Source organism: Argiope bruennichi, chromosome 1 (assembly GCF_947563725.1).
Source record: "Argiope bruennichi chromosome 1, qqArgBrue1.1, whole genome shotgun sequence".
Lineage (NCBI taxonomy): Eukaryota > Metazoa > Arthropoda > Arachnida > Araneae > Araneidae > Argiope > Argiope bruennichi.
The window spans coordinates 16,647,015-16,673,634 of record NC_079151.1 but is presented as its reverse complement, the minus strand read 5'-3'; the positions used below and the strand labels follow the sequence as shown (position 1 = coordinate 16,673,634).

The 26,620-nt window shown below is 29.8% G+C and overlaps 1 protein-coding gene across 8 annotated transcripts in view; it reads right to left on the bottom strand.

Annotated features, from left to right (window-relative positions):
- Positions 1-3,951: 3,951 nt before the first annotated feature.
- The window catches only part of LOC129981750 (proton-coupled folate transporter-like), a 73,492-nt gene continuing 50,823 nt past the window's right edge, over positions 3,952-26,620 (bottom strand). For 3 of the 8 annotated variants that reach the window (XM_056092851.1, XM_056092775.1, XM_056093002.1), the window contains 5 exons: positions 11,658-12,728; positions 9,934-10,179; positions 8,431-8,514; positions 7,091-7,247; positions 3,952-4,152 (listed from right to left, as the gene is read on the bottom strand). In XM_056092851.1, the coding sequence (XP_055948826.1) occupies positions 4,059-4,152; positions 7,091-7,247; positions 8,431-8,514; positions 9,934-10,179; positions 11,658-12,639 (1,563 nt within the window). In that variant the 5' untranslated portion in view covers positions 12,640-12,728 and the 3' untranslated portion in view covers positions 3,952-4,058. Of the gene's footprint in view, positions 4,153-7,090; positions 7,248-8,430; positions 8,515-9,933; positions 10,180-11,657; positions 12,729-13,643; positions 15,426-16,694; positions 16,744-16,834; positions 16,948-24,666; positions 24,790-26,620 lie in introns of those variants that run through there. The other 5 variants (XM_056093062.1, XM_056092926.1, XM_056093065.1 and 2 more) reach the window with 5 other exon arrangements.

Sequence of the window (26,620 nt, the reverse complement as noted above, 5' to 3'; positions counted from 1 at the left end):
CTGACATTCTACAAAAGAGAAAAGAAGAAAGAAAAATTGAAAAAAAATATCTGATTGCAAAATATTCAGGCAGGAAAAGAATCTGAAAAGTGAATTATTTTTAATGGCAAATATCATTTATCAACCTCTGAAATTATTATTGTTTATGTTGGTACGAGAGGTAACATTTGACATCGAATTTGAAGAAAATTTATAGCATAATAATCATAACGATAGAATTATGTAATACATAAAAGATTGAAATGTAAGAAATTGTAAGAATAAAAAAAATGTTTTTAATTAGCACGGGGGCATTTATTATAAAAATAATCACGCGTTTATTAATGTAGTAAAATGTAAAATAACGATTTTTTTTGTAAAAATTTTTTAATTCAAATAAAAATCGTATAAGCTTGAAGCGTTGAAGAGAATACAATAAGGAAATTAAGACATAGGAAAGAAAATTACTAAACACTAATTAAGTTTAGTAATGAAACGTTATAAATGTATACTTTAAAAATATATTTACTTTAAGTACTGAAATCAATGCTTGGTGCTTTTGCAACTCCTGGGTTTACCTATAAAAATTCCATCTTTAACTTTTAAAAATAGCAATTTTTGAAACCTCTTACTCATACTATTTTGTTTCTAAATTCATTCACTTTTAGATTAGAGCTTTTTTTTTTCAACCTATGGTGCAGATATCAGAGTTTTGCCAAATTCATAATTTTCTGCTGGTTTTCATTTTTCTGTAGCTTTTCTCCCATTGGAACATTGTTTGGCAACTATCGTTCTGCCATCTAGCGATTAAAATAAAAAATGATTTCAACTTTGGAATGTTAATTAATAATCCGGAAAAATCATCATGAAAAGCTTCAAAATGCATGAAAAAAGTACATAACAGCAATTTTATTGTTTTAAATTGTGGGTTATCCATCTAAAATAGGTCATTATAATTACTATCAAACATCGGTCCGAATTAAAGGCGAAGGAGAAATATACATAAACACTAGTTTTTCACGTTTTTGCATTTAGAAGACTATTAATCTAAGATGAAAAATTTTAATGGAAAATTCATAGATACTAAAACAATCAATAAAAAAATTGTCGAGCAATAAGATGGTTTTGTTCAGGCAGAGACAATTTTTTTTAAAAAAAAGCGTAAATTTGAACAAATATTTTTAATTAATTTCAAAGAAATTTTTGGAATTCCTCTTTAGTATATGTGTTTTGCAATACAAATCGAGATCTGCATTATTTTTTTAAAACTCAACTATCGAAAAAAGCAGTATGTCGAAAAATGCAAATAAGTATTTTTCTTTCTGTCTGAATTCGTAGAGAGTGAAAATTCAAAAAATATAAAATCGTATTGTATTGTACAAAACGACTTTCAAAAACAAGTGAAAGTTTAGATATGAGGTTTATTCCTTTTCTGATGGTAAAAACCTTTTAGTGTTAAAGCTGGATAATACCAGACATTTTAAAGTGTTTTTAATTAAATTTTTCATTAGATGTATTCATTTCCTATTTCTTCTTATGAAATGTTCCAGGTTTCTCTTTTTAAATTTAAATGGTATTTGTGTCATAAGTAATTTTAATGACATTGTGGCAATTAATACTAAAAAAATAGATGTATTAATTTCTTATAATCCAACTGTCTGAACACAGTCTTAATTCTCAGGAGAAAGTCCAAATGTAGAAATTGAATCTTATTAATAACCGTTATATTCTTCACATCCAAGAAATATACAACTTCAAATAAATAACCAATATACGAACCGAATTATAAAACTTAAAAATGTTTTGCCTACCTGCTTTTTTTTGGGGGGGGGGGGAAACAGAACGTTTGCAAAGTAAAAAAAAACCGCTTCAAAATAACGCTGAAAAATGCTGGAAAATGTTGTTGGCCTTCCAGTAAAGTAACCGTTTCGAGACGGATTTAAAGCAACTCCAAAGTGCACGGGTACAAATATGTCCAATTTAGCTCAGAAAGATTAAAGAAGAAACTCTAACCGTTTCTCAGCTCAGTAGAAGTTTATTGGTGCATATTGTAACCTCTGTTCTCAATTATTTTCACTGACTTTATATAGCAAAAAACCTAATATTAGTTACTAAATAATAAAGATGCTCGAATCAAGTTTCCTTGTGAAATAATATTAATATGTGCAAGAATAATGTATAATCAGTCATATGATGATCTTTTGCTGATTTATTATAGATATTTTAAATCTTTTAATAAGCAGCTTTATTTGAAACTACACCAAATTAAAGGCATAATTTATATTATATTGTAGTAAATAATATAAAAAAAATCATAACAGCTTGTTATCTAATGTAATGCTTTTGTACAGCCAACCACCCGCTACACTGAACGTAGCAGTTTCGACAGGATTTGTTTGTATGTATTATCTAATGTAATACTATTGGTGGATAAGTTTTTATGAAGAATATTATTTTAAGAAAAATATAGAAGCTATTTGAGAATTAATTAAGTCGCAAGTTTGTTTACAAAGACAATTTGCTACGGCAAATGCCATTTTAATTTTATCACAAAACAAACAAAAAAAAAAAATGGAATAAAATATGCACACTTGCAATAACAAAAATAGGCTTATATATTTAAAGGAAATATATTAAATTGATTAAAAGACTAAATAACATTTATGCGTTATAAAGAATGCATGTACTAAAAAGTACAATAATGCATTATAAAAATTAAGACATTAATGATAAACCCATTCTTTCTACCCCTTCCCAAACTAGCGGAAGACATTAATGATAAACTCATCCTTATTAGGGATGAGGATGCAACTTCAGACATGCGAGGAGATTGATGTCAAGTGACATTTGCGTCGCGTAAATAGGCTCCCACTAGTCTCAGTTGACGGAGATTTATTGAAAAAAGTTATATTCAACTCACCCCTTTTTTAAATTGGAATGTCATAAGCAAAGAATTCACCATTAATCTTTGGATTTATTGTGTTATTGGTTTGAAGCATCTGAAACAGTTCAGAGAAAATATTCTCCGCATGTTTCATCAGGTCAAAATGCTGCAACTTTTAGTTTAAAACGAAACGATATTTTTCGACGACTTAACAGGGGAAACGCTGTAGGAAATAATAGTTGTGCAAAAGTGGGAATAAGTTTATTTGATTAATAAATATCATTATCAATTCCATTATATCAAGCTATTTCGAAGTTTTCTTTCAACTGTAAATACATTTTTGAAGGGAAAAAAAAACAGTTTCGAAAATGTTACCTCTAGAGTTACTGAAAATTAAGCAATTCACTTTCTTGCAATCCATCTATCTAAATAGGCTGAAACATGTGCAATGAATATATTATTCATCATTCATTAAATCCAATTACACCTCTTTATGATTTTTTAAAATTAAAATAATTTTTTTATGAAAAGAGTCATTTTGGAGATATGTAGGCGAAATTTATTGAATAACAAGCATTTTCCATTCTTGCAATCTACATATATGAATAAACTTAAACTAATTCAATTTACATGAATTCATTTATTATTTCACGATGCCAGACTGTTCCGACCTTTTTTCAAAAAATAATTGGAAGGTTATTTGTGAAAAGAAAAAAAGAAAACGATTTACGGCGAAATGTACATTACTAATATACATGTATTCGGCTTCCAATTTATTCTATCAAACTTTTTTATGCTTAATTTAAACTGTAAAGACATTTCTAAAAGGAGCAATTTCTGTATTTGTTCAGTGTTCAGTTTCAGTTTTCAGAGTTTTCAATTTTTGTTTAATTCCTTCGGTAATTTTATTGCGTTAATATCTCGTGACAAATTAAAGCTTTAAATCAATACTCTGAATTACAAGAAAAAAATGCCGATGTTTTCCAAAGACTTTAATAGACCATAAAAATATTATTCATCAAATCATATCATTTTCAGGGTGACCAAAGTCATTTTCAAGATATAATAGTTCTTCAAATATTCTGTAGATCAGTTAAAGTTTAAAAAAAGGTAAAAATACTAACTGAAAAATTCAAGAAAACATTTTTTAATAAATGAATAAATAAATAAAAGCAAAATTTATCACAAGTATTGTTTACATTTTCGATATCGTGGGAATATTTTTTGTGTTCCATTCATTTTTTCCGGGTATATCTTCATAATTTTCTTTCGACTTACGAGATAACCATCTAGAAAAAAAAGAAAGAAAAACAGTGATATATAATGCATGCAGCAAAAGAAATAAAATATTTTATTTTATTAGATTTCTCAAACATTTCCAGGTTTTACATAAATTAATAGGGACTGCTAATGATTATGTATATGCTTTCAACTTAATTAATAATGTGTTTGACACCATATTTTGTTCTTTTTATCAATTTTTCCATGGCGCAAGAATATATCAGAAGAATTAATTCCAATTAGTGTCACGCCTTATGTTTATGAATTCTTTTAACCCTTTAAAGCGCCATTTTTTTCTAGTCATATTATGTTAGAATATTTTTAGTTAAATTAGAATTGAAATTTAGTTATTTTGAAATTAGAATAAAAAAGGGATTCATTTAGCTTATTAGATAAAGTTAATTTTATTAATTAATTAATTTGGTTAATTAATAATTAAGTATCAAATCAAGACTCATCATTTCGTGTAAAATAAAGTACTAAAGCATCTAAGTTTCTGTCTTTCTAAAAAAATGTGTCAGAACTTATGCCAACCTACATAAATTCATACAAAGATTGATAAATTTGGTGGGAAGCATACTTCCCACGGCCCTAGAAAGGGTTAAAGAAAAGAATCAGCAATTGCAATAAGTAGCATCATTCAATTTTAAACTGAGGAACTGAATATTAGGAATCATTTTCCAATTTCAAAGTCATGTTGAACTAAAAATGACTTGCATGAATGCATATCTAGAAATAATGATGATGGTCTGTAATGAAGTTACTTAATCAGATGAATTTTGAAGTCAAATTTTTGAAGAAATTTTGATGAAGGTTCACATATATCCATCTGGATGATTCATTTGCGTTATCTCTGGGAAACGGTGATAACATTAACCAACCGTAACTACCTCAACTATAACTTCAATAGCTACTTTCAATTTGAAATTCCCATTTAAGCGTTTTCATCAATCTAGTATTACTATTCCAGTGAAATCAAGAGCAGAAAAAAAAAATGGCTGGGCAATGGTAGGTACTTATTCAACCTTGACAATTGAATGCATTGTCCTCTCTTTCTGCCGATAATCTTACTGCCTTGACAATAATGGCTTAGTGTAAGCGCTCTATTGTCACATCAATCGGTGTCGAGTAGACAAGGAAAAATGAAATGATCATTATGACTTAGAACTCAAGTTATTTGAGAACATTTAAATGTGATGTATTTGAGACACGCATCTGTGACATGTATCCAACATGTAAAAATATATCAAAAAATACAAATATTGCTTAAGTTACAATGAACTGCAGAACATAATTATTACATTCCCTTAATTTTGATTTAGTTATATTTATTAATTTAATATCATAATTAAAAATTAAGTAAACTGGCCAAACCTGACTGACAAATATTTGTAAAATTCAAGCATTGCTAACAACTATTTTTATAGAGGAATAGCATTCAATATTCTCAATCAGGATAGCCATAATTTCTATTGTTTGTTTTTCCCCTTAATTTTCCCTTAATTATTTTCAAATTTTCACAAAAAAAAACTCAACTTCTTTTCGAACCCTATTAGCACAAAATACTCAACAGTATTATTATAATATCTTCACTATATTGGCCGGCATTCAGAATACCTAACAACATCGAGGAGATATCATACAATATCTTGAACCAATAGGGGATGTATCTGAAATCTTCTGAATGATGTCACTTTATTTTCTTCCCCTTGTTTATTGCACATTACTATCTTAATAGTATGTAAAAAATATTTCTGCTCTTTTTAACTAAAATCAATACAGAATAAACAAAACAAAATATTCATTTTCGCTTATTAAATTTTTGTAAACATTTCGCCATTTCTAGCAATTATTCTAATTAATATAATACAACACTTGAAGATTCATATCCATCTAAACGGACTGTTAGCCTGCCAAGCATATTTCAGAACTGACTGTCTAAGATTTACTAATGAAAGAGGAAAGATAAATTAAAATGAAAATTAGCAGAGCGCCGTAAATGAAATAATCTTTTCCTTCTAATGGGATTGTCTCTATACATACTGGTCATTAGCAAATAAAAATTGATTGGTAAATGATGTTTCATTCTTTTATGAAAAAAGACGTGTAAATTCTCATGCCCGATAAAAATTATAAAAAAAAACAGTTTTAAGATAACTTTCCCTGACTTTTATCTGATTCTGAGGATCTACAGAAATTCTCTGACCATTTTTGGTTTCCCAATCGACTGGCCATTTGCCATTTCTATATAATTACAAACCAAATTATTTACTACAATTATTAGTCATTACATACAATAAACGGCAATAATTATTCAGTTTTGTAGTATAAGTATGATATAGTTTCTATATTTATAAAAATTATTATTTAATATAAATTTAATCATAAAAAGCACAAAATATGCAGAAATGTAAAAGTCACTTAGGTGTTACTAACCTTAAAAAACATATAGATCAGATGTTTTGTAAATCAAATAGACGTGCCGGTTCAAAATTTGTAACCTCTATGAGAAATGCTCATATCTTCATAAATATTCTTTCCGATATCTTTATTTTTTACTTAAAAAATTTGCTTCAGCTTGAACTTTTGCATCACTGGCATTTGAATATTCCTTCCAAAATTACAAAACTGACTAATTAAGTTTGTCTTATAGTTCATTTACACGATAATGTACCGTTTCAAAGCAGTTTGGTTTGGTTTGGTTTGGTCAATTTTGAATTTTCGACTATAACTGAGCTGGTTTCATAGTTTAAAATCACCATATTTTACAAAATACTAAAAACAGATGAAAATTCGACTCAGTGCTTTAAAACAATCGACGAAGCATCAGCGCGCTACTATGCCGAGTTTAATGTGCTGAAATAGATTCTCAGCAAAAATGTAAGCATTGAAGAAAAAAAAAAACTTTAGGATTTAGATATCTTCAGAATGCTATATGGCACTTACATGAAGACGGAGAATGGCACAATTATGACTGCAGCAAGTAAGATGTATGGCGTCCCTGGGAATATATCAAGGAAAGCGTTGAAGATCTGAGAGAATATGATTAAAGTTACGATGGGAAGTATGGATTCGGTTATCGCCACCAAAGAGAACACCTTGCCTGTAAAAGAATCGAGTATTTTAAATATTACTTAGAGGCCCTACAAATTTAAAGAGTTAGATTTAAAACATTTTCAGATCTAAATAATTATTGCTTAAACTTAATAAAACAATTTTCCGCTGTAACATATTTCGTTGATTTTCGTCTTCTTTCACCCCCGTGTTGTTCTGATCTCTCTGTCTGAAGCTAAATTTCTCTTTTCTTTTTGAACCACCTAGCATGCTTCTAAAAACTCTTGGGTTTCTATTTTTTCCACTCTATCGTTACTAATTCCTTCATATTATGACTTTTATTGTCCTAATCCGAAATGCCAATTTCTTTGTTTGTTTGTTTGTTTGTGTGTGTGTGTGCAAAAACCAAAAAAATATCACATAGTTAAATTAATGTTCGTTGGGTATTCATATGTATGTTCATATCCTTAGATGAAATAAACAAGGGAGTAAAAATTATGCTAAATTACGCTTTTGAGTTTATTTATAAAGAAAGCAATATTTTCATCATAACTTCAATAGTGGCAAAAACGTATAAACGTAGGATTTCATGAAAAAATTAAAATTAGCTTGAATTTATTTACAGCAGTAGAAAGCATTGTTACTAATTGTGTTTAAAACAAATTTTGAACATTTTATAAAAATTAAAGAAATACAATTAAATTGGTACCATTAAAAGACATGCATTTTGCTATTTAGGTACATAAATCATCCATATGTGATAACTGTCCCAGGTAAAAAGCTAAGCAAAAGCGTTGAATTTCAGCTTCATTTATGTTATTTAATCAAATATCTGATAAATAATTATTTTTGATAGCTGAAAATAGCAAATTTGACCTAGAGTTCTTGTGACAGACACACGCTTGTACTTTCTGATTTATATTATCGATTTGCAAATTATGATAAGTTATTTAAGCCACATTCTAATTTCTTTTTACAGAAAAGCAGTGTGATTCGAAAAAGGACAAATTATTTAAAGGAGGATATATATTTTACGACACCCTGTAAAATATGGATTCATAAAATTAACTTTTCGTAAGAAAGGAATTTTTTTTGGAGAAGTTTAATGTGCGTAAGAAAATTAATTAATCGTGCATTATTAAATTCATTGATTATGATGCAAAATGTATAAATAATAGCATATTTATAATTTAACTTTCAGATAAAATTACAAAAAAAAAATATTTTCTTACCTAGATCCTCATTGGCTACGGACTTTGATAGACATGATCGGCCTGCAATGGGACCACATCCTTGTACAAGTCCCAAAACATTAGCTGAAAGTAAATAAATTTATTTTAAAGTAGTATCGGTTAAAATCGATATCGTGTTTGGTCTAACAGGAATTGATCGTCAACGGAAAATTTCATATTTTTTGTACACTATAGGAAATCTCATATTATAGGAGAATCATTTCTTATGTTATTTTGTTAAAAAATAATCTCAATTGAACTACTACAGCATTCATTTCTAGAAATTGCTTTAAAAAATCATAAAAGTAGTGATAGCTCAAGAGATATGTATTAGTTATAATGAAACTAATATAAAGTATGCAACATGCAATGCATTACAATGCATTTTTACCATTTGCAAGAATTTGAGAAATGAGATGCATCACTTTGAGACGGGAAAACTATCATAAAATGGAAATATGAGTTTGAAGATTCTATCAATACAATTGGAAAGATAAGAAGATAAACCAATTTCTTGTTAGCTTCGGAATACTTTTTTATTTTCTCGTGTATAAACAGAAGGTACATCAAAAAAATTGGAACTCGAAAACGAAACTCTCCATTTTATATCTCCTTGAATCCGTAAAATACATTTTTGAAATTGTATCTTTCTGTGAACACAATAACTCAAAACGCTTTGAGCTAGATGGATGAAATATGGTCAGAAACTTTACACGAAATGTGAAAAACTTCTATCGAAATTTCTATTTTGAACGAAATCATTTAAGAGAAAGTTTGTCTCTAATTGTCTTAACACAAGTGAAAATAATTTCAAAAAGAAGCGAGCAAGACAGATAAAACTTGGTGCACAGATTGAACATTTAAAGTGTCGATATCTATGAGATTTAAAAGCAAATCAAGGAGTTAACCATCTGTAGATCTATACTTCCACAAGCATGAAAGCTCTATATTTCTCAAACGCAATTACTTGAATCCGTTGAAATTTAGTATGTGATTTTATGACTATACTTGTTATTATGAGAAAAATGTTAGTTTTTATCGGTCAGAAAAAAAACAAAAAATAAATTGACAGATAAAAATTCAATTTTAGTTTTTATCAGTTTTCTGGTATTTGTATATTAGCCATATCTTGCTGATTAATAGCCAAAAAATACTCAAAAATTGCATTCTGGTTGGCTCTTTTATAATTATTGTTTCCCAATTGCATGCGGTTAATAATACACCAGTACATTTATTACTTGGCGCATAGAGTATGCGAGAAAAAATTCACGGAGATCACTCTAGCTGATTTCCTTTTGATCTTGCGTTGCTGTCGAATTTGTTATCTCAGTGTCAAGTGTCTCAAAATCAAGAAGGAATCTTCTTTAAGTTGTTGTAGCTACTGCCGAGTTGGGTACATTTTCTCAATTATAATTTATTTTCCACTAAATCCACTTATCAACTTTTCTTGAAAAAAAAATCCATTGTCATAAGTTTTTCATATAGATGAACTGTGGTACTAACCGATGTGGTAAACGATTGGCGTCCATGCCACTCCAATGCCAACCAGTCTCGTGAAATTCGAGATTATTCCTATGATGCCTATAGTAGTATCTGGTGCGTTGAATCGCTTCAGACACGCAGTGATTATTATTAAGGCGATGATAGTCAGAACCAAATAGGAGGAAGTGATAGTTGAATACGTAGTATTGCCCCAATTGAACTGATGGTGAGCATACATGTAGTTAACCTCTGCAGTTGCAGTGGAAGCTGGAAATAAATCATTATAATTTTGAAAATAAATCATTTTAATTATAAGAGAAAGTGAAATGCTTTTACAACAAACGATCAGTCATGTAGCAAAGTCCTTGATAGTGAGTTAATTCTTTAAAAATGCCAATGATATTTTCAAAACTAGCTGTCAGATTATTGACTCGAAATAATTAATATGGAATGCAATTTTTTTTTTAATTCAACGTGTTCTTGGATGCAGCTGAAATACATGACTTTAACTAAATGAGTCTAAAACAAATAACCGGTGGTACAATTTAAAAATGCGTATGTTACGAAATAGAAGCAGAAGTGAAAATCCTACTTCGGACGTAGTATCTAAAGAAGGAAATTTTTCGATAATAACTTTCACTCTGACGTTAAAGTACGTTGCTATGCATTTTATATGTTACATGACTTGAACTCTGCAATTTTCATTGAATGTATAATCTCATAGTATCATCGTTTAAAGCAGAAACTTAATTTTTTTTTATTTCTCATAAGTATATTTCAAACTCAATAGTTGAAGTTTTCAAGTCTTATTACGAGACTGTATCTGATGGCATCAATGTTATACAATGTTTTTTTTATCTCCGTTTTTTTAATGTTTTTCTTTAATTAGTAATTTTTAATTAGCTGTACATAGTTAACGATCTCAATAAATATAGAAAATTTAGATCTGTAAACATCAACGTTTCTATTTTAATTCAGCCTGTGCTCCATTTGTTTTCTTTTATTCTACATTCAATTTTTCTTATATTATTTTTTAGAGGTTAAATATAGTTTACAAGAGTGTGATTTCGATAGTGTCATCCGTGGAAATCCCGTGGAAGGCTTGGAGTTTTTTTCTTTTTTCTTTACCCATCTAAATGATTAAATAACCTCAGTGATACAAGTTATGGGAACACAAGACGGTGCAATGGTATATACATTGATTGATTTGGCCCTGAATATTGCAGCGGTTTGAACAGAAAATATTATTTGAAAAAAAATGTAATTTTCGTTTGTACTAAAATTCCATTAGCACCTTAACGGCTGTATGTAATCGTACATAAAAAGCGTTAAAAATTCTTAAAAAATGCACCAAAATAATAAAAGGATAATTATGTTTATATATCTTCATAGAACAAACTTGAAAATCAACATTCACTTTTCAATCAATTTATATATATGATAAATCATTTTAATCAAAAGATTACTATTCAGTTGACTCTGGTGTTTTTCATAAGTTGCTTAAAGCTGGAATTTCTTTCAAGTCATTTTAATAATTTGAAAAGAAATAAATCAGTACTCTTTATTAGACTGATATTGAATATACTCTTTTAAAATTAATCAGTTTTTAAAGATTGTTTAACAGAATAGCAAATGTACTAGAAATTGAAATGAAAGTAATTCAGAAGACTGCTCATAAATAAATTTGAAACATAATAAATGTAACAGAACCTTAAAGGCTTACATAAATATCGAACCTTACTAACCACTGGAAGATATGTGCAGAATACAGATGGATATAATCAGCAATACAATCTTTTTCCGACTTTGAGATTCCTGTTTGACTTTTAGAGTAAAGCTCTCCGTGACGTTCCTGCATGACACGAATTGTTTTGCTTTCACTGTCCACGGATCTGTGTTGTCCAGTCCGCGAGTCTCAGGAATCATGAATGTGAACCACAACAAGGAGAAAAACAAGCCGCATGCTGCAATAGCGAAAACAGCTACGTACCCCCAAAAATTGTATATCCAGCCTCCTGCCATAACTCCTACAGGTTTTGCCAACCCTATTGCTATCTCAAAAAAAGCGTTCTTCATGGTTCTCTTTTCATGTCTAACCGATTCTGATGTGTAACTGTACACAATGGTCAGCAAGGCCGCCCCTCCACCCATACATCCCATGAATATAGCAGGTATAAAGTAATATTCGACCTTCGAATGCCGATAATAAGCACAGATACAAGATAATACAGCTTCAATTATGGCACCTAACAGAGCTACCTGAAGAGGCAATTTTCTGCCATACTTATCGCTCCACGACCCTATGAACAAGGATACTATAACTGCTGGAACAGTTTGTATAAGCGTGTGGATGAGTTGATAATTCACAGCAGCCTGCTCAACAGAAGATTTGATTTCTGTATAATTCTTTAAATTTCCACAAATATCCTCGGAATACTTAGAAAGACAAGTTTTTTCCAAAATCATAGATGTAGATGACGACTGGGATATAAGCAAAGCAACAGTAAATGAAAAGCAAGCAATCTCGAATCTTAGTTTTGAAAAAATATTTAGAATCGGGTGACATAGTGGTGTCTTTGTATTAGAGTTAGTTACATGAGTTGTTGGTTGATAACTGACAGGAGGAACAAGAATACTTGGGTTGTTTCTCAAATCTGGTACAACTGAGATCGTTTCTGAAAATACGGCTTCCTTGGCGCTGATGTTTTTGAATACTGTAGGAGGCATGGTTTAGTCTGTATAGATAGCTTTTAATATAGATACAAAAGCTGTTATTAAATAATTCCACTGGTTTGTCGGTGACTCATTGTAGAATTCTAAAATAAAAATAGAAAATAATAGAAATAGTAAAAAAAAATGAAATATCATATTTAAAATATAAATGAATGAAAAAAATTAATGCAAATTCGAAATTCTGTTAGCATATTCCGTTCTGTCTTTGAATTTTAGTGATTTGTTACTCAAATTATGTTAAACATACTGAGTTACTTGTATATAAATATATTTGTATCGCTTATGTCTTTAAGACCTGTCAATAAACACAGTTCAGTTCAAACATATCACGTGATCATTTAGTATAGCTCTCTTCATTATTTTTTAAATGAATAAATAGGACATTATACATCAATGAACTTAAAACTGGCGAATAAAATGCAGTGAGGATTTGCTTAAATTTGGTTCGAACTGAAAATAAACCGAACGCTTTTATCAACTATTGATAAAAGCGTTTGTGTTTTCGAATAACTGAAAATAACTTGTCATACAAAATATAAGGAGAAAAATTCGCAAAATCGCCTATTATTATATTTATTAGCTTCGTGAATGAAGAAGAAGGATAAATAAAATTTAAATGGCAGAGATTGAAAGGAGTTGATTAAATTGAATTCGAAATGAAAATCGGAAGAGAGGTGGCGTTTTCATAAATCAATGAACAGATTCTAGCACAAGAATCTGATACTGTGATTCTAACCTTTACACGCATCCTAACTTTTTAGAAATCATAATTGGTAATATAATGAATTGTAAAAATAGTTAAGTATCAAAAACTCCACTGATAATCCGAAATAAATAAAAGATATATGCTATTACATATAAATAAATATTGTAAGAATTTTGATAAATTTTTATTCATTTTTTTTTGGTCTATAGAATGGATGAATCAAACTTCCATAAAAAAAAAGACTGATGATAGGTTAAAGAAAACATCTGTAAATGGATCATTCACTACTCACCCTCTGTGTGAAGTATTAACCACTTGCAGTGGCAAGTAATTCACAAGTGAGCGTGCCAAAATAATTCACTACAGCGAGGCAACACAAAACATCCAATACCTTATAGAAATCGAAAAAAGATTTATACCTGTGTTCCTGTAAACTGTGCACCACCAATGTCAGTCGATGAACTTTATTTTACCTTCTGTGTCAATACTTGCTCATGTGTGTAGCACGTCGTTGGCGATTTTATGACAAATGCATCCCGACTTTCGTGGCGCATCATTCCACAGCCAAGTGGTTAAGAAAGTGCAGTAAAGTTTTCACAATTACTACTAGTTTATTTCATGATTCATGTTATTTGTAAGATGTTGAGGAAGATATGTAATTTTGAACTGGAAAATCTTCTGGACATTTAGGAGATAAATTAATATCATCATTGTGTTCATGAATGTTTTTGCTAACCGTTAATAAAATATACATGCTTCATGTTGCATTATATATTTTCTGTGATATTTTTCTTCTATTGCTACAGTTATTTATTAGATGTTTAGGAAAGGATAAGTAAACAATGAATAATGAGTCATTGCATACAACGAAACAATCGAGTTTGAAAGACAGAAATTTAAACAACAGCCAGGCGATGTTCAATGGTGAAATAATTCACATTGAAGCAGTTTTGTAATACACTGAATGGCAACACGGAATGATGCTTTTCAAGAAATGATGTAATAATAATAGATAGAAAACTTCGGCCTGCAGTAATCTAATTTCTTAAATTTTAAACAGCCTTACTATGATGTCTCGAATGCGATGTATTTAGGGATTGCAATACCGATATACCGGGATACCGAATACCGGTATTTTGAGCCATTTGTACAATTTTGTAATATCGGTATTCACAAGTTTGAATACCAGTTTTTCGATATTTACTAGAAATTCTAAAAATTGTCTTCACTATATGTTCAAGTATCGCGAACATAGCAAAATAGTACACTTTTTTGTTTTTATGTCTCCCTAAGGGCGAAATTAATTAGCTAATTAATGGCATAATTAATTGCTTAAATCTAAATGAGCGAAACATGGATTATCCCTGAAAGAAAATATTGTATCCATAACGACTGATGGAGCAATAATTATGAAAAAAGTTGGAAAGTTGATTGGTGCAAATCAGCAGTTGTGCTATGCACATGGAATTCATTTAGGAGTAATAGATATATTATACCAAAAAAAAAATAAAGAACAGAAGAATCCAAATACTGTGGATATAGAAACTTCGGATTCCAACTTTGAAAAGAGTAAGAGTGAGAGTGATATTGACAATGAAGATAAGACAATGTAATTGTTGAAGAAGATATTGCTAATGAGGATGAAATATTAACCTATCAAGAATTGCTTCCTATAATTTATAAAGTTCGAAAAATTGTTAATATATTTAAACATTCTCCTATAAAAAGGATATATTATTAAAATATATACTAACTGAAAATAAAACAGAATATATGTTAATATTAGATTCTAAAACACGTTGGAACAGTTTACTCCTAATGATGGAACGATTTTTGAAACTGAGAAATCCAATCCAAAAAGCAATAATCGACTTAAACCTGTAAATGAATTTTTCAAATAGTGAATTCGACTTAATATCCAGAACTATATCAGGTCTACTTCCAATAAAACTGATTATTGAGGCATTATGTAGGAGAGATTCTGATTTATTAACAGCTAATGCAACAATAAATTTCACGTTGCAGTCACTGAAAGAATAGTACACATCACTTATCTGAAGAATTGTATATTACATTGAAAAATCGCACAGAAGAAAGGCATACCGAAATAGAAAATGTCTTACGGTATTTACATAATTATAATGGTTTTAAAAATGAAAATGAAAAAGAAGAAAAGAAAATAACCAATTCAAATCTGATAGTTAGAGTAAAGTTTAGAGTAAATTTTCTTAAAATTTTTTACCCACAAACCTATCCACATTCAGAAGAATTCGGTTCAGTTATCGAAGATTATGATGATACTAATTTCGATAGTGAAAAGGAATTGTCTCTTCAACAAAAATTAGAATTAGCGATAAATTTAAAAAAAATCAACGAACAAAAATACAATGCAGAAATCAGCTATATCCCAAACCATCCGACGAGAAATCGATTTATTTGAAGATGAGGGATTTAGAGGTAAATACTTGGAAAAAATATATCGCGCATTGCTAACAGTACCACCAACTAGCGTAGATGCCGAAAGAGCGTTTTCGACAGCTGGTCATTTTTGCACAAAATTACTTTTCAGGCTTAATGACAGTACAATTGATGCATTATGTTTTTTAAGATCACATTTCAAACATTTGTAATAGTACCACAGACTGAATAGTGATATTTACACTTTTTTTGTGATTTAAATAAATAAGATGTTTCTTTACTTTTTTGTGATTATATACTATTATAATTTATAAGTTACAAATTATTTTTTGTGATATTTACACTCTCTATTAAAACTGGCAAATAAAACAAAGAAACACCTGTGTTTTCTTTCTTTTTCTAAAATTTCTAATACCGGTATTAAAACCGGTATCCCGGTATTAAGATTTAAAAAATACCGAATACCGGTATTGAAATTTTAGTCCGGTATTGCAATCCCTAGATATATTTCATATTTATTTTCGTACTGCAAATAAGAAGAAAATCGGAAATGCATTTTGAACCATTCCCCGTTGATCGATAAACAGAAAAGCAGATACATATCTATGATTTTAATCAAGGGCCTAGATGTACCTCGCCTATATATTCACATAAACTCTACCGGACAAACAGGCAGCCTACCCATTGGCGGGTTTCGTTCAAAGTTAAATACAAGCTTTTAATGTTGGAGTAAAGCTCATACTTTGAATTCAACCATTTAGTTTGTTGCGTTTCGTAGTTACCATGGTCACATATTCGAATGCAAAGAGATCAACAAATAGTCACCTCCAATGGATTGGTCAAAATACAGTATGTTTATACAAATAAAAATATAGGATTTAAGAAGCAAAACCATTCTCAGTATTTCGTTGATTTAGCTCATTACCTTTTAAAATTATCTTGCCTCTATATAGATGGATGAACAGATAGACAGACTTACCGCAGGCTGATTTCGCCCAAAATTTAACAGATATCTACAATATTGGCGTAAATCTTAAAACAAATACAATATTCAAGTTTCCTTACGTTGCGATGTGGAATTTTCCCGAATTTTCTTGACTAAAAAAATCTTCTGTACTGTAGAAGGGCAGCAAGCCTGAATAATTTAAAACATCAGGTATTTTTCTTTTATTCACATTCTAGATTTAAAAAATATATATATATCATCATTTTTGCAACAATGAAGCAATTTTCAACAGACAAATTGTCACGATAAGGATTTTATAATACTCTCGTGCTTACCACATCTCCTGTATCTTTATCTTTGATTTAAAACAGCAGGCTATTTACTAAGTTTTTAAAATTTTATGGTAAAAGATATTCACAGAGCTTTTTTTATTATTATTATTCACAACGAGAGAAATTGTGTTCCTTTTTCACGTCGTGCATTTCCATAATGGTGCCTTTTGCGTTTAGCTTTGTGGTAGAGGGGGGGGGGGGAATCAAGTATACTGTTTTACTTTCTCGTGTATTCCCCCAGGGGGGTTACCTCGAAATGAGGATGAGAAGCTTCCGGCGTTCTGGTTGGTCCTCGCCACTCTGGTGGGTATACGAAAAGGTGGGGGTCTGGCTTCTCTCATCGATGACGGGACGTACTTCTTTAGGGAAGGGTTGTATCGTGGCCGGTGATGGACCTTAGGACTCAACCTCGGTTCCCATCCGTGTTGCTGTAGCTGGGGTCTGGTCATTCAGTTTTTTATCCGCGTGTCTTCGAGGCGGGTTGGAGAGTCAGTGATATGACTTAATTTCTCGTGTACGAAGTACAGAGAAAGTATTATAATCGTTAAAATAATTAGAACACGAGATTTTGATAGATCTCTTCGTTTTAGACCTCATTGGAATCGAAAAACACATTTTTAAATAATGTATATCCATCTGTCTGTAACAAATACATTAGTTTAAACTCATTGAGCTAGAGGAATGAAATATGGTTTGCGGTTTTCACACTAAATTTGTAAATTTCAATCCAATTTTGAGTAAAATCGATTCAAAGAAACTCTGTATATTCGGCTATTCCAATATAAATTAACACGATAATACAAAACGAAAAGGGCTAGATGGATATGAAATTCGGTACACAGGTTTAGAGTCTGTATGGCAGGCACCTATCAAATTTTGGACCAAATCCATCAAGAAGTTGACTGTCTGTCGCTCTGTACTTTCAGAAGCATATAAACGCGATAACTCAAAAATGCAATGTATCAAATCTGGTATGTATTTTTTTTATTATTATTCTCTCTGTTCTATTTCTGTGTCAAATTTTGGTTTCAAACGTTTGAGCTAAACGTTTCTATGATAAAAATTCGATTTTCTGATACTACTACTAACCGCAAAACAAGGATTAATCGGAAAAAAAAAAACTTGCCAAGGATGATAGATACATTTAATAAAAATGCTAAATTCCCGCCAAAGTTTCTTATTTCGTAACTCTTCTATGTCAAGGCATTTTCTACCTTCTAGGTTCACAATTTTTTGCGACGGGTAGGGGACAACAACCTCATTAGAGACTATGCGACAAAGGTTTGGGAAACCACTTCCGCTGGTTTACGATCTTCTGTCTGACGGATTGGGTCCAAAAAAACATACTAATCTGCATTTTGGAGTCCGCATACATCAAATTTCATTTATCTACCTTACTGAGTCTCTAAACCATTGTGTTTGCTACACGGAAAGACAAATACATGTTGATTTCCGAATGCTTTCATCAAAAAATCTGATATAAATCTGTTATTTTGTTTGCTAATCATATTAAATTTCATTTTCAGATAGATAATCAAGAGTTTATTATATATATGTGTGTGTGTGCTTCATAAATAAAGGTATAAATTTGATTCTTTAAAACTGTACTGAGCTGAATATTATTAGATATTTTTTCATGCCTCGTTAAAAAAATCATATATATATTTTTTAAAAATGTGTGTACGGAACATTTTAAGCTGAAGAAAAAAAGAATGGGCTTCAAATAATTATAGGAGGAATAGTACTTCTACCAGGATATTATGGAGACAATGAATAAGAACATAAGATAAAATTGAGCATTTTATCATATCATCATACAAAAGAGATTCATTTTTGCAATATGGAATCGAAAATATTGGGATGGAGGTAAGGTCCTCTAACGAGGTCTTTTCACAGTGAATTAAGTAAAAGAAAAGAATGCATCAGATAAAATATTCTAAACAGGTTTAATGGAATAAAAATCGATAAAATGTTCTAAACAGGTTTAATGGAATAAAAATTGATAAAATGTTCTAAACAGGTTTAATGGAATAAAAATTGATAAAATGTTCTAAACAGGTTTAATGGAATAAAAATTGATAAAATGTTCTAAACAGGTTTAATGGAATAAAAATTGACAAAATGTTCTAAACAGGTTTAATGGAATAAAAATTGATAAAATGTTCTAAACAGGTTTAATGGAATAAAAATTGACAAAATGTTCTAAACAGGTTTAATGGAATAAAAATTTAATGGATAACCAACCCAATCGTTTGAACAACAGGCGAGACTAGAGTCAATTCGAACATTAACCCTTCCGGATACAATGATGTGTCTAATACGCTTATCAAATTATTGAATTTTTCGTTTTAAATCTGCAACTAAAAAAAATATTAAATAACCAAAAATGCAAAAAATCCCTTAGAAACACTTCACTATTTCAACTACCCCTTATTTTGTTACGGGAATTAGAATAGCAGTAAATGCTCTAAACAAAATGTGCCATCTAATTAGAAAGTTAAGCAAATTTGTGGAACAAGAAGTTGAATCCTTTGAAATCTGTTGTTTCTAATGGCACTTGTCATAGACAAGCCCACTGCCTTTAAACGTCAGTGATTTTTAAGCCAAAGGTGCATCTCTTGTTCTTCAGTAGCGCCATCTAGGGTCAAAAGTACGACTTACCTACACATACGTCACTACCCTTTTTACGAGGCTGACTTCATTCATGCATTTCATTCACTCATCCACAGATCGTAATTTAGACTGGAATCAGAGACCGATCACCTCTGATCCAATACGCCCAGTGGTATTATTCTCGACATGGCGAATTTTGTGACCACGACAAATTTATACGTGCGCCATCCACCACACACACACACACAAACGGAGAGTTTTCGGCCGGCGAGGTTCGAACTCGCAACCCAAAGGACGCAAATTCAACTCCCTACTAACCAGGCTATCCTGGCCTCTAAGTTGAATTCTTCAATGACTTGCTGTCGATTCTACGTGTCCCGCTGGTGTAGTACGGAAGTATGGAGAAACGTTGTCAGTTGAAGTGTTATTCTTGTCATCTGACCGCGGCTCAAAACTTCCGCGTTGAGGTTTGAGCCAAAAGAGTTCTTGTGTTGCGTTAAAATAATATGTTAATAAAATTAAAAATAATAAAACTGAAGCTCTTTTGCGAACAACTTGTAATCTTGTTCATAACAGGTAGTTGTGATTTTGTGAATTTATATTCCATTAAATTTGGGTAGCACATTTTATGCGATGTATCTTTTTCTTTTATTTAATGCCCTGATAAAAGTATTAGCGATACTTCCGTGTTCTTTTACAAAAATTCTTTGTTTCTATATACCTGACCTACCCTTAAAAATTATGATTATATTTGTAAAACACCCTGCTTGTATAACGCACCACGCATCCCTGAATGAAAAGCCGTCATTTCAGTGGTTGATTCTCAATTCCCTAATGGGCATTGTGGTGTTATAAGGTCGAGTAACTTTCACTTCATCGATGGGCGTACTTTCTACAGTACAGAGTGGGCTAAGACGGTGAATGCGGCTGTTTCGATCCTGACTTTCATGATTCCAACTTCAACTGTCATGGCGGCAGATATTAAATTCAGCTCCCAATGCTTCGCCAGGCGGTGGTAACTGCAATGTGGTATGTATAATGCTTTGCCCATGTTATTCTGTAAGCATTATAACGTTTTTGGATTTGAACCGGTAAGAGATATGTTGTAAAGAGGATAATTTCTCAGTTCATAGATGGATCATTTGGCTTAATAGGGGTTGGAACTAGTGCAAGGTTGTAATTTCCCTTTCTCTTAAATTTCTAACAATCAGCAATAAAAAGATTGTTCATAATAGGTGAATTAAAGCTTCACAATAACGATGGCCACAGCAAGAAGGTATATTTTCGTGTGACTAAATGTACCTTCATTTTGTATCTTATTATTGTATTTTAGGGCAATTTTTCATTGCATTTTATTATCTATAATAAGTGGGATAAAACGTTGCTATCAAAAGATTTTTAAATTATCATTCCTTTTTTTTTTTTTTTTTCGAATTTTATCTGGGGTAAATGAAGTAACCTTGAACTTGAGATAATTAACTTTTTTTGCCCTTCTGCCAATCAGACTCAATACGAGACAAACGATATCAAACAATAAGGTACCTTTTATAATGCGTTTTATCTTGTTTCTCCAGAATCGTGATATTGACCTGTATTCAATAAGAAATCAATGTAAAAAATGATCGATTTCAATGTTAAAATATTTGGTGACTGTTTCGAAACGCTGAAACACGGTTGATAGGCAGGGTAAAAAATAATATGTTTATCATTTTTAAGCTCTTATCGTTATCACAAACCCCCTACACTATCAGCATAGAAAAAAATAAACGTGTAAAGTGATTGCTTCATTTTGACAGGTACGTTTTTGCAATTAATGGATTTATTTGAAATTTCATGTGATGTTTTTTCCCAGAAAATGATTTTTTTCAAAGAAAATATTTGAATTTTACATATATTTTTAAAACTTGGATTCGTTTATAAATTTTACCTACATTTTTAGAAGACATTGACAAATTTCCTTCTAAAAAATTTAAAAATTTTCTTTCTATTGTATTTGAAAGAACAAAACTAAATATTAGAAGCTTTGGCATTTATTCTTGCAATAATTAAAAGGGAATCGTACTATTTTAAGTTAAATTAATTGCTTTTATTTTTAAGTATAACAGAAACAAATGTATTTTTTCAAGAATATCAATTGAAAATAAATAATTGTGAGTTCGCACATCAACGAACGAGCATTGTTTGGTGCTAATATTAATAAATGTTTCCTTTTTCATTAATATATATATATATAATCAATTTCTTATGATCAACTTTTAAAACGAACTTTTATGACTGTAGAATAGTAGAAATTTTTTTTTATTTCAGTTATCTTAATTTTGTTTTAGTGTTACTTTAACTTAATTTTAGTTATTTTTTGTTTTAATTTTTATTAGTTACTTTTAATTAATCCATTACTATAAATATTATGGAATCTCGAAATTAATTCGTATCTCAAATTCATACAGGGTAAAGCTAAACCCTTGAAATCAGGATTGAATAAAGATAATTTACTTCTGAAACTATTGAAACAGTGTATTGTCATTTAGAGCACACGAGTATATGAAATCTCAGAACTCTAGCATATCAGGAAATGAAAGAAAAATCGATTGCAGTCTCTTTTTGCTAAAATGAAAAAAAGTCAAATAAAATGTAAATGTTCAGAAAAATTGTGACGATTTATCAGAAATATCTTGAAATTTGATATACAAATAAATATCTCGATAGTAAAATAACTAAGTAGAGAAAGCAGAAGCATTTATTACATAGAAAGCAAGTACTGAATTAATAAAACATTTGCGCAAATAACTTATATTTTTAAAATTTATGCTTTTTTAGAATTATTTCGTAAAAAATTTGTGCTTAAATTTCCCTTTATTTCAAAAAATCTAGCCTGGTCTTAGTTAGATTTAAGTGAAAATATAAATTATTGTAGGGGGAGGGGTTATATAGTCTTTTAAAATGATTTTTATCTCAATAAAACATTGTTTTAACTTTATCTTCTGTTTAATTTTATCTAACTATCTTTTAATTATATATATATGTATGTAACATATTTTTTGTTTAACTAGAATGCAGGTTTGAAGCAGTGAAAAGACTTGGTATTTTTAATTTCGTTTTATTCTCTCTCGGGAGGTAAACATGATTATTTACAAGAAGGCGCAAAGCCTCACAAAAGCAGAAGGCAAAAGGGGATGAACAAATGATCACTAGTCTTATATAACATAGGATTTCTGGTAAGGCGCCAATGGAATACATGTTTTGACCTCTGATAAGGGCAAATAAAGTATCACTCTCATTTGATACGTAGTACTGATGGCGCATTATTTTTACAAAGGAATTAATTTAACCGAAAGTGGAATTGAATCACGAAATAAGAGAATATTTTAGAATGAAGTTACGATGGGCTAAAAATTTAATTTTTTTGGAAATTAATTTGGATTAAATTAAGAGTTTAAAATATCGTTACACACACACACACACACACATACACACACACACACACACACACACACATATATATATATATATATATATATATATATATATATAAACTTTTGAAATTTAATTATATTGGGAATATGATTGAAGTTTTTTCTAAAGTTATTTATTTCCTTACACAACTTAAAAGCATTACTTTTAACTTTTAATTTATTCTTAATAAACGAGTTAGTTGTCTAATATTAAAAAAATTGTTAATATTTTTTTTGTTATAATTTTCAAAATGTCTCATATAAAAGCGCATTAGTCTTTTTTAAATCTAATTTATTTGACGATTTAATATGAGCAAATCGCAGTTACGCCTCTACGGACTCTTCTGCCCAAGCTTGATTCGCGTTCTCAGATTCAAATTTGTTAATTTATTACAGGTGTACAAATATAATTCTTTGTCCGGTGAAGTAAAAATGCTTATGATGATATGATTCTGAGTCATGAGTTTAATAATAATCTGAGTCATGTTTCCAATAATAAAGGAGATTAATATACCAATAATAAAAGATGCCGTGCTATAAAAGTTGTCAAAACATAACAGAAAATATACGACATCCAAAATCGTACGAACAGAAAGAAATGTATTCAGTGCAAAAAAAAAAAAAAAAATGCTATATTCTTTTCTTTAATCTTTGTATAACTGTACTTTTTAACTTATTAATGATTTTAACATCATTTAATTTTTTAAAGATGTTTTTAATTTTTTAAACAACAAAATTATGATACGGCACATTTGTAATGACACACACACACACACACACACATATATATATATATATATATATATATATATATATATATATATATATATATATATATATATATATATATATATATATATATATATATATATATATATATAATGACATATAGTTAGACCAATTTTTACTGTATATGAATTTTATAGAAACTCTAACGCTAACTATATGTTTCACTTCATAAAAAGCCACATTCCGATATAAATCATAACTGAAATAGGATTCATCAAAAACATGAAGCAAATGTAGTGCGAATTACATATAATGTATATAGCTATTAAAGGGTTAAATACATATTTACTATATTGTTGCGAAGATAAGCATGAAAACTTTGAACAATCTGCAAGTGTTTAGTACGAAAATTTTATAACAAAAAAAAAAGCATTTTCAATAACTTCAGAAAGAGAGTAGCATTTGTTATTTTCAGAGTTGTTTTGACAAAGGACATTTAGGCAAGAATATATTAACATTCTTATTCCACTTTTTTAAAGATAAGTTATGACAAGAAAAAAAAGTTATGACAAGTATCAAACTTGAGCACTTTTTTTTTTTTACTACTACTCCACTGATTTCAAAATAAATCAATATGAGTTTCTATAATAATATCCTTTCATATTGCAGAAAAAATTCCTAAAGCACCATTTTTGACTACTCCATTGATTTCAAATTAAATCAATGTTGAATATTATGAGCAATTATTTTGTCAAAAATGTGAATTTCGATCATCATATTCTTTCATATTTAATAAGAAATTCATAAAGCAAAATCCTTTCTTACCTTTACAATAGCAGATCTTTTTATATTATAATACTAAAAATCGGAACAATATAATTCATTCCTGAAACCAGAGCTGATTATTAAATGAAAGTACGTCGGTGAGCCTGCAGTCCTTGATGCTCTTGATTTGGTAATATGCGCTAAGCACACAAAAAAGTAACTCTTTTTTTTTTATCTAAATGGGTAAAAAAAGATAATTTTGTCTGATAAATGTTTTAAGCTTTAATGTCTCATTGCTTTGGTAGTCACTCTTTTAAACAGTGATATCGATTTTTCGTAAAGAAAATCGATTCATTAAATCGACTCTATAACTTTTTTAAGTTGTTAATAATCATAAAGAATTTAAACAATAAATATTTTGTTCTATAATATTTGATGGAAATATTTCTTTATTACTATGGAAAATTTTTCACTTTCACTTCTTATCCTGTAATCGGAACGTCCCTGAATTCCCAGTTACTTAGCATGACAGATATTTTAATTTAATTATTATAATTGACTTAATTACGTTTTTCACTTCAAAGACTTTTGCCTTTCATCTCGAACAAAATTACAGAATTAAAAGTTTGAAACCCTTAACGTTTACCCTTAAATGTTAGAAGTTATGTTTTCACATTCATTGCGGAATTTTAAATGAATATTGTTTGAAAAGTGAAGTTAGGTAACTTTGTAAATTTTTTTATGGGAGTTTCATATGTAATTTATTGAGATCAAGTTTTGAACTACATAAGTATTCAAAACTATGATCTAAAGTAAATGAGTATATTTACCCTATGTACATAAGTACTGTTCTTTTCTCTTTTTTTTAACACTTTCAACTTTCATGTAACTTTCAAAAATGGATGAAAGTCATGGGATCAAATATTTGATGAAAAAAATTGTAGAAAATTAAATTCAAAATGAAGTAAAAACATATGCTGTTGAAAATGAAGTAAAAGCATATTTTTAAAAATTGTCAAAATTCAGGGAAAAATTAAACGCCATCTAAATAGATACTGTTCGTTTCAGGATGGCGAGATTAGTACTTTTCACATCATCTAGATTAAATGAATTTATTTACTCACTGCGCGTAATTAACTAAGACTAGCACTTTTCGACGATTGTACTTTGCTAAAGGGTGGTACGCAGAAAGATGAGCAGTTATTACCCCTCCTAATTCCATGAATAATCTGTATTCACTCTATTGATAAAAAAATATCTGAATGAACTTTAGTTTTCCTCTCACCCCTCTTTTGACTAAATTAACGCCTCCTGAGGCATGCGCAAAAACACGGAGGGTTTCCGAATCCTAAAATGAACAGTATTGTACAGTTCCCAATACGAGATTCATGTTATCTAGAGAGTTGTTTTTTAAATGACGGAAACAAACACATTTAACAACAGCGAGTTTCGCCAATTCCAATTATTCCGAAGATGAGTGGGAAAGAAGGATGGGGAAAATTTGATGGTCTGCTCTCTCTGTCAATCCAAGCACCTGTTCTCTCCAAGTTGTTTCTGTTTCACAATCAGATCCCTTAAACAGTTAAATGTGGAATTTATTTTTATATGTCCTTCACGCTTACGTAATCATATCAAGAAATGACGAGTATACACGGCCAACGCAATAGTTGCATAATAAATTTTATGAAAAAATCATAATAAAGTGAATGAGATTTCATTTTTATTAGATAAAAAAATACAATTCATGATGGAAAAGGTATTGTTATGGAAACTTTAAAAAATGCCAAAGAAATTGCCAAAGACGCAAATGTAAATATTGAAGGTGCAGCTAGTATAAAGTTGGGGAAGTGTTTCCCCGAAGAGACTTGTAGATTTTGCAGCTGTGTTTAGTTGATCAGTGTTACTATCGACAATAGTTAAAAAATCCAAAAAAAAATGTTTTTGATGCTTATAAGTATCAACATTTTTCCCACTAACCAGAAATGACTAAGTGACTTCACAAAACGTGCATTTT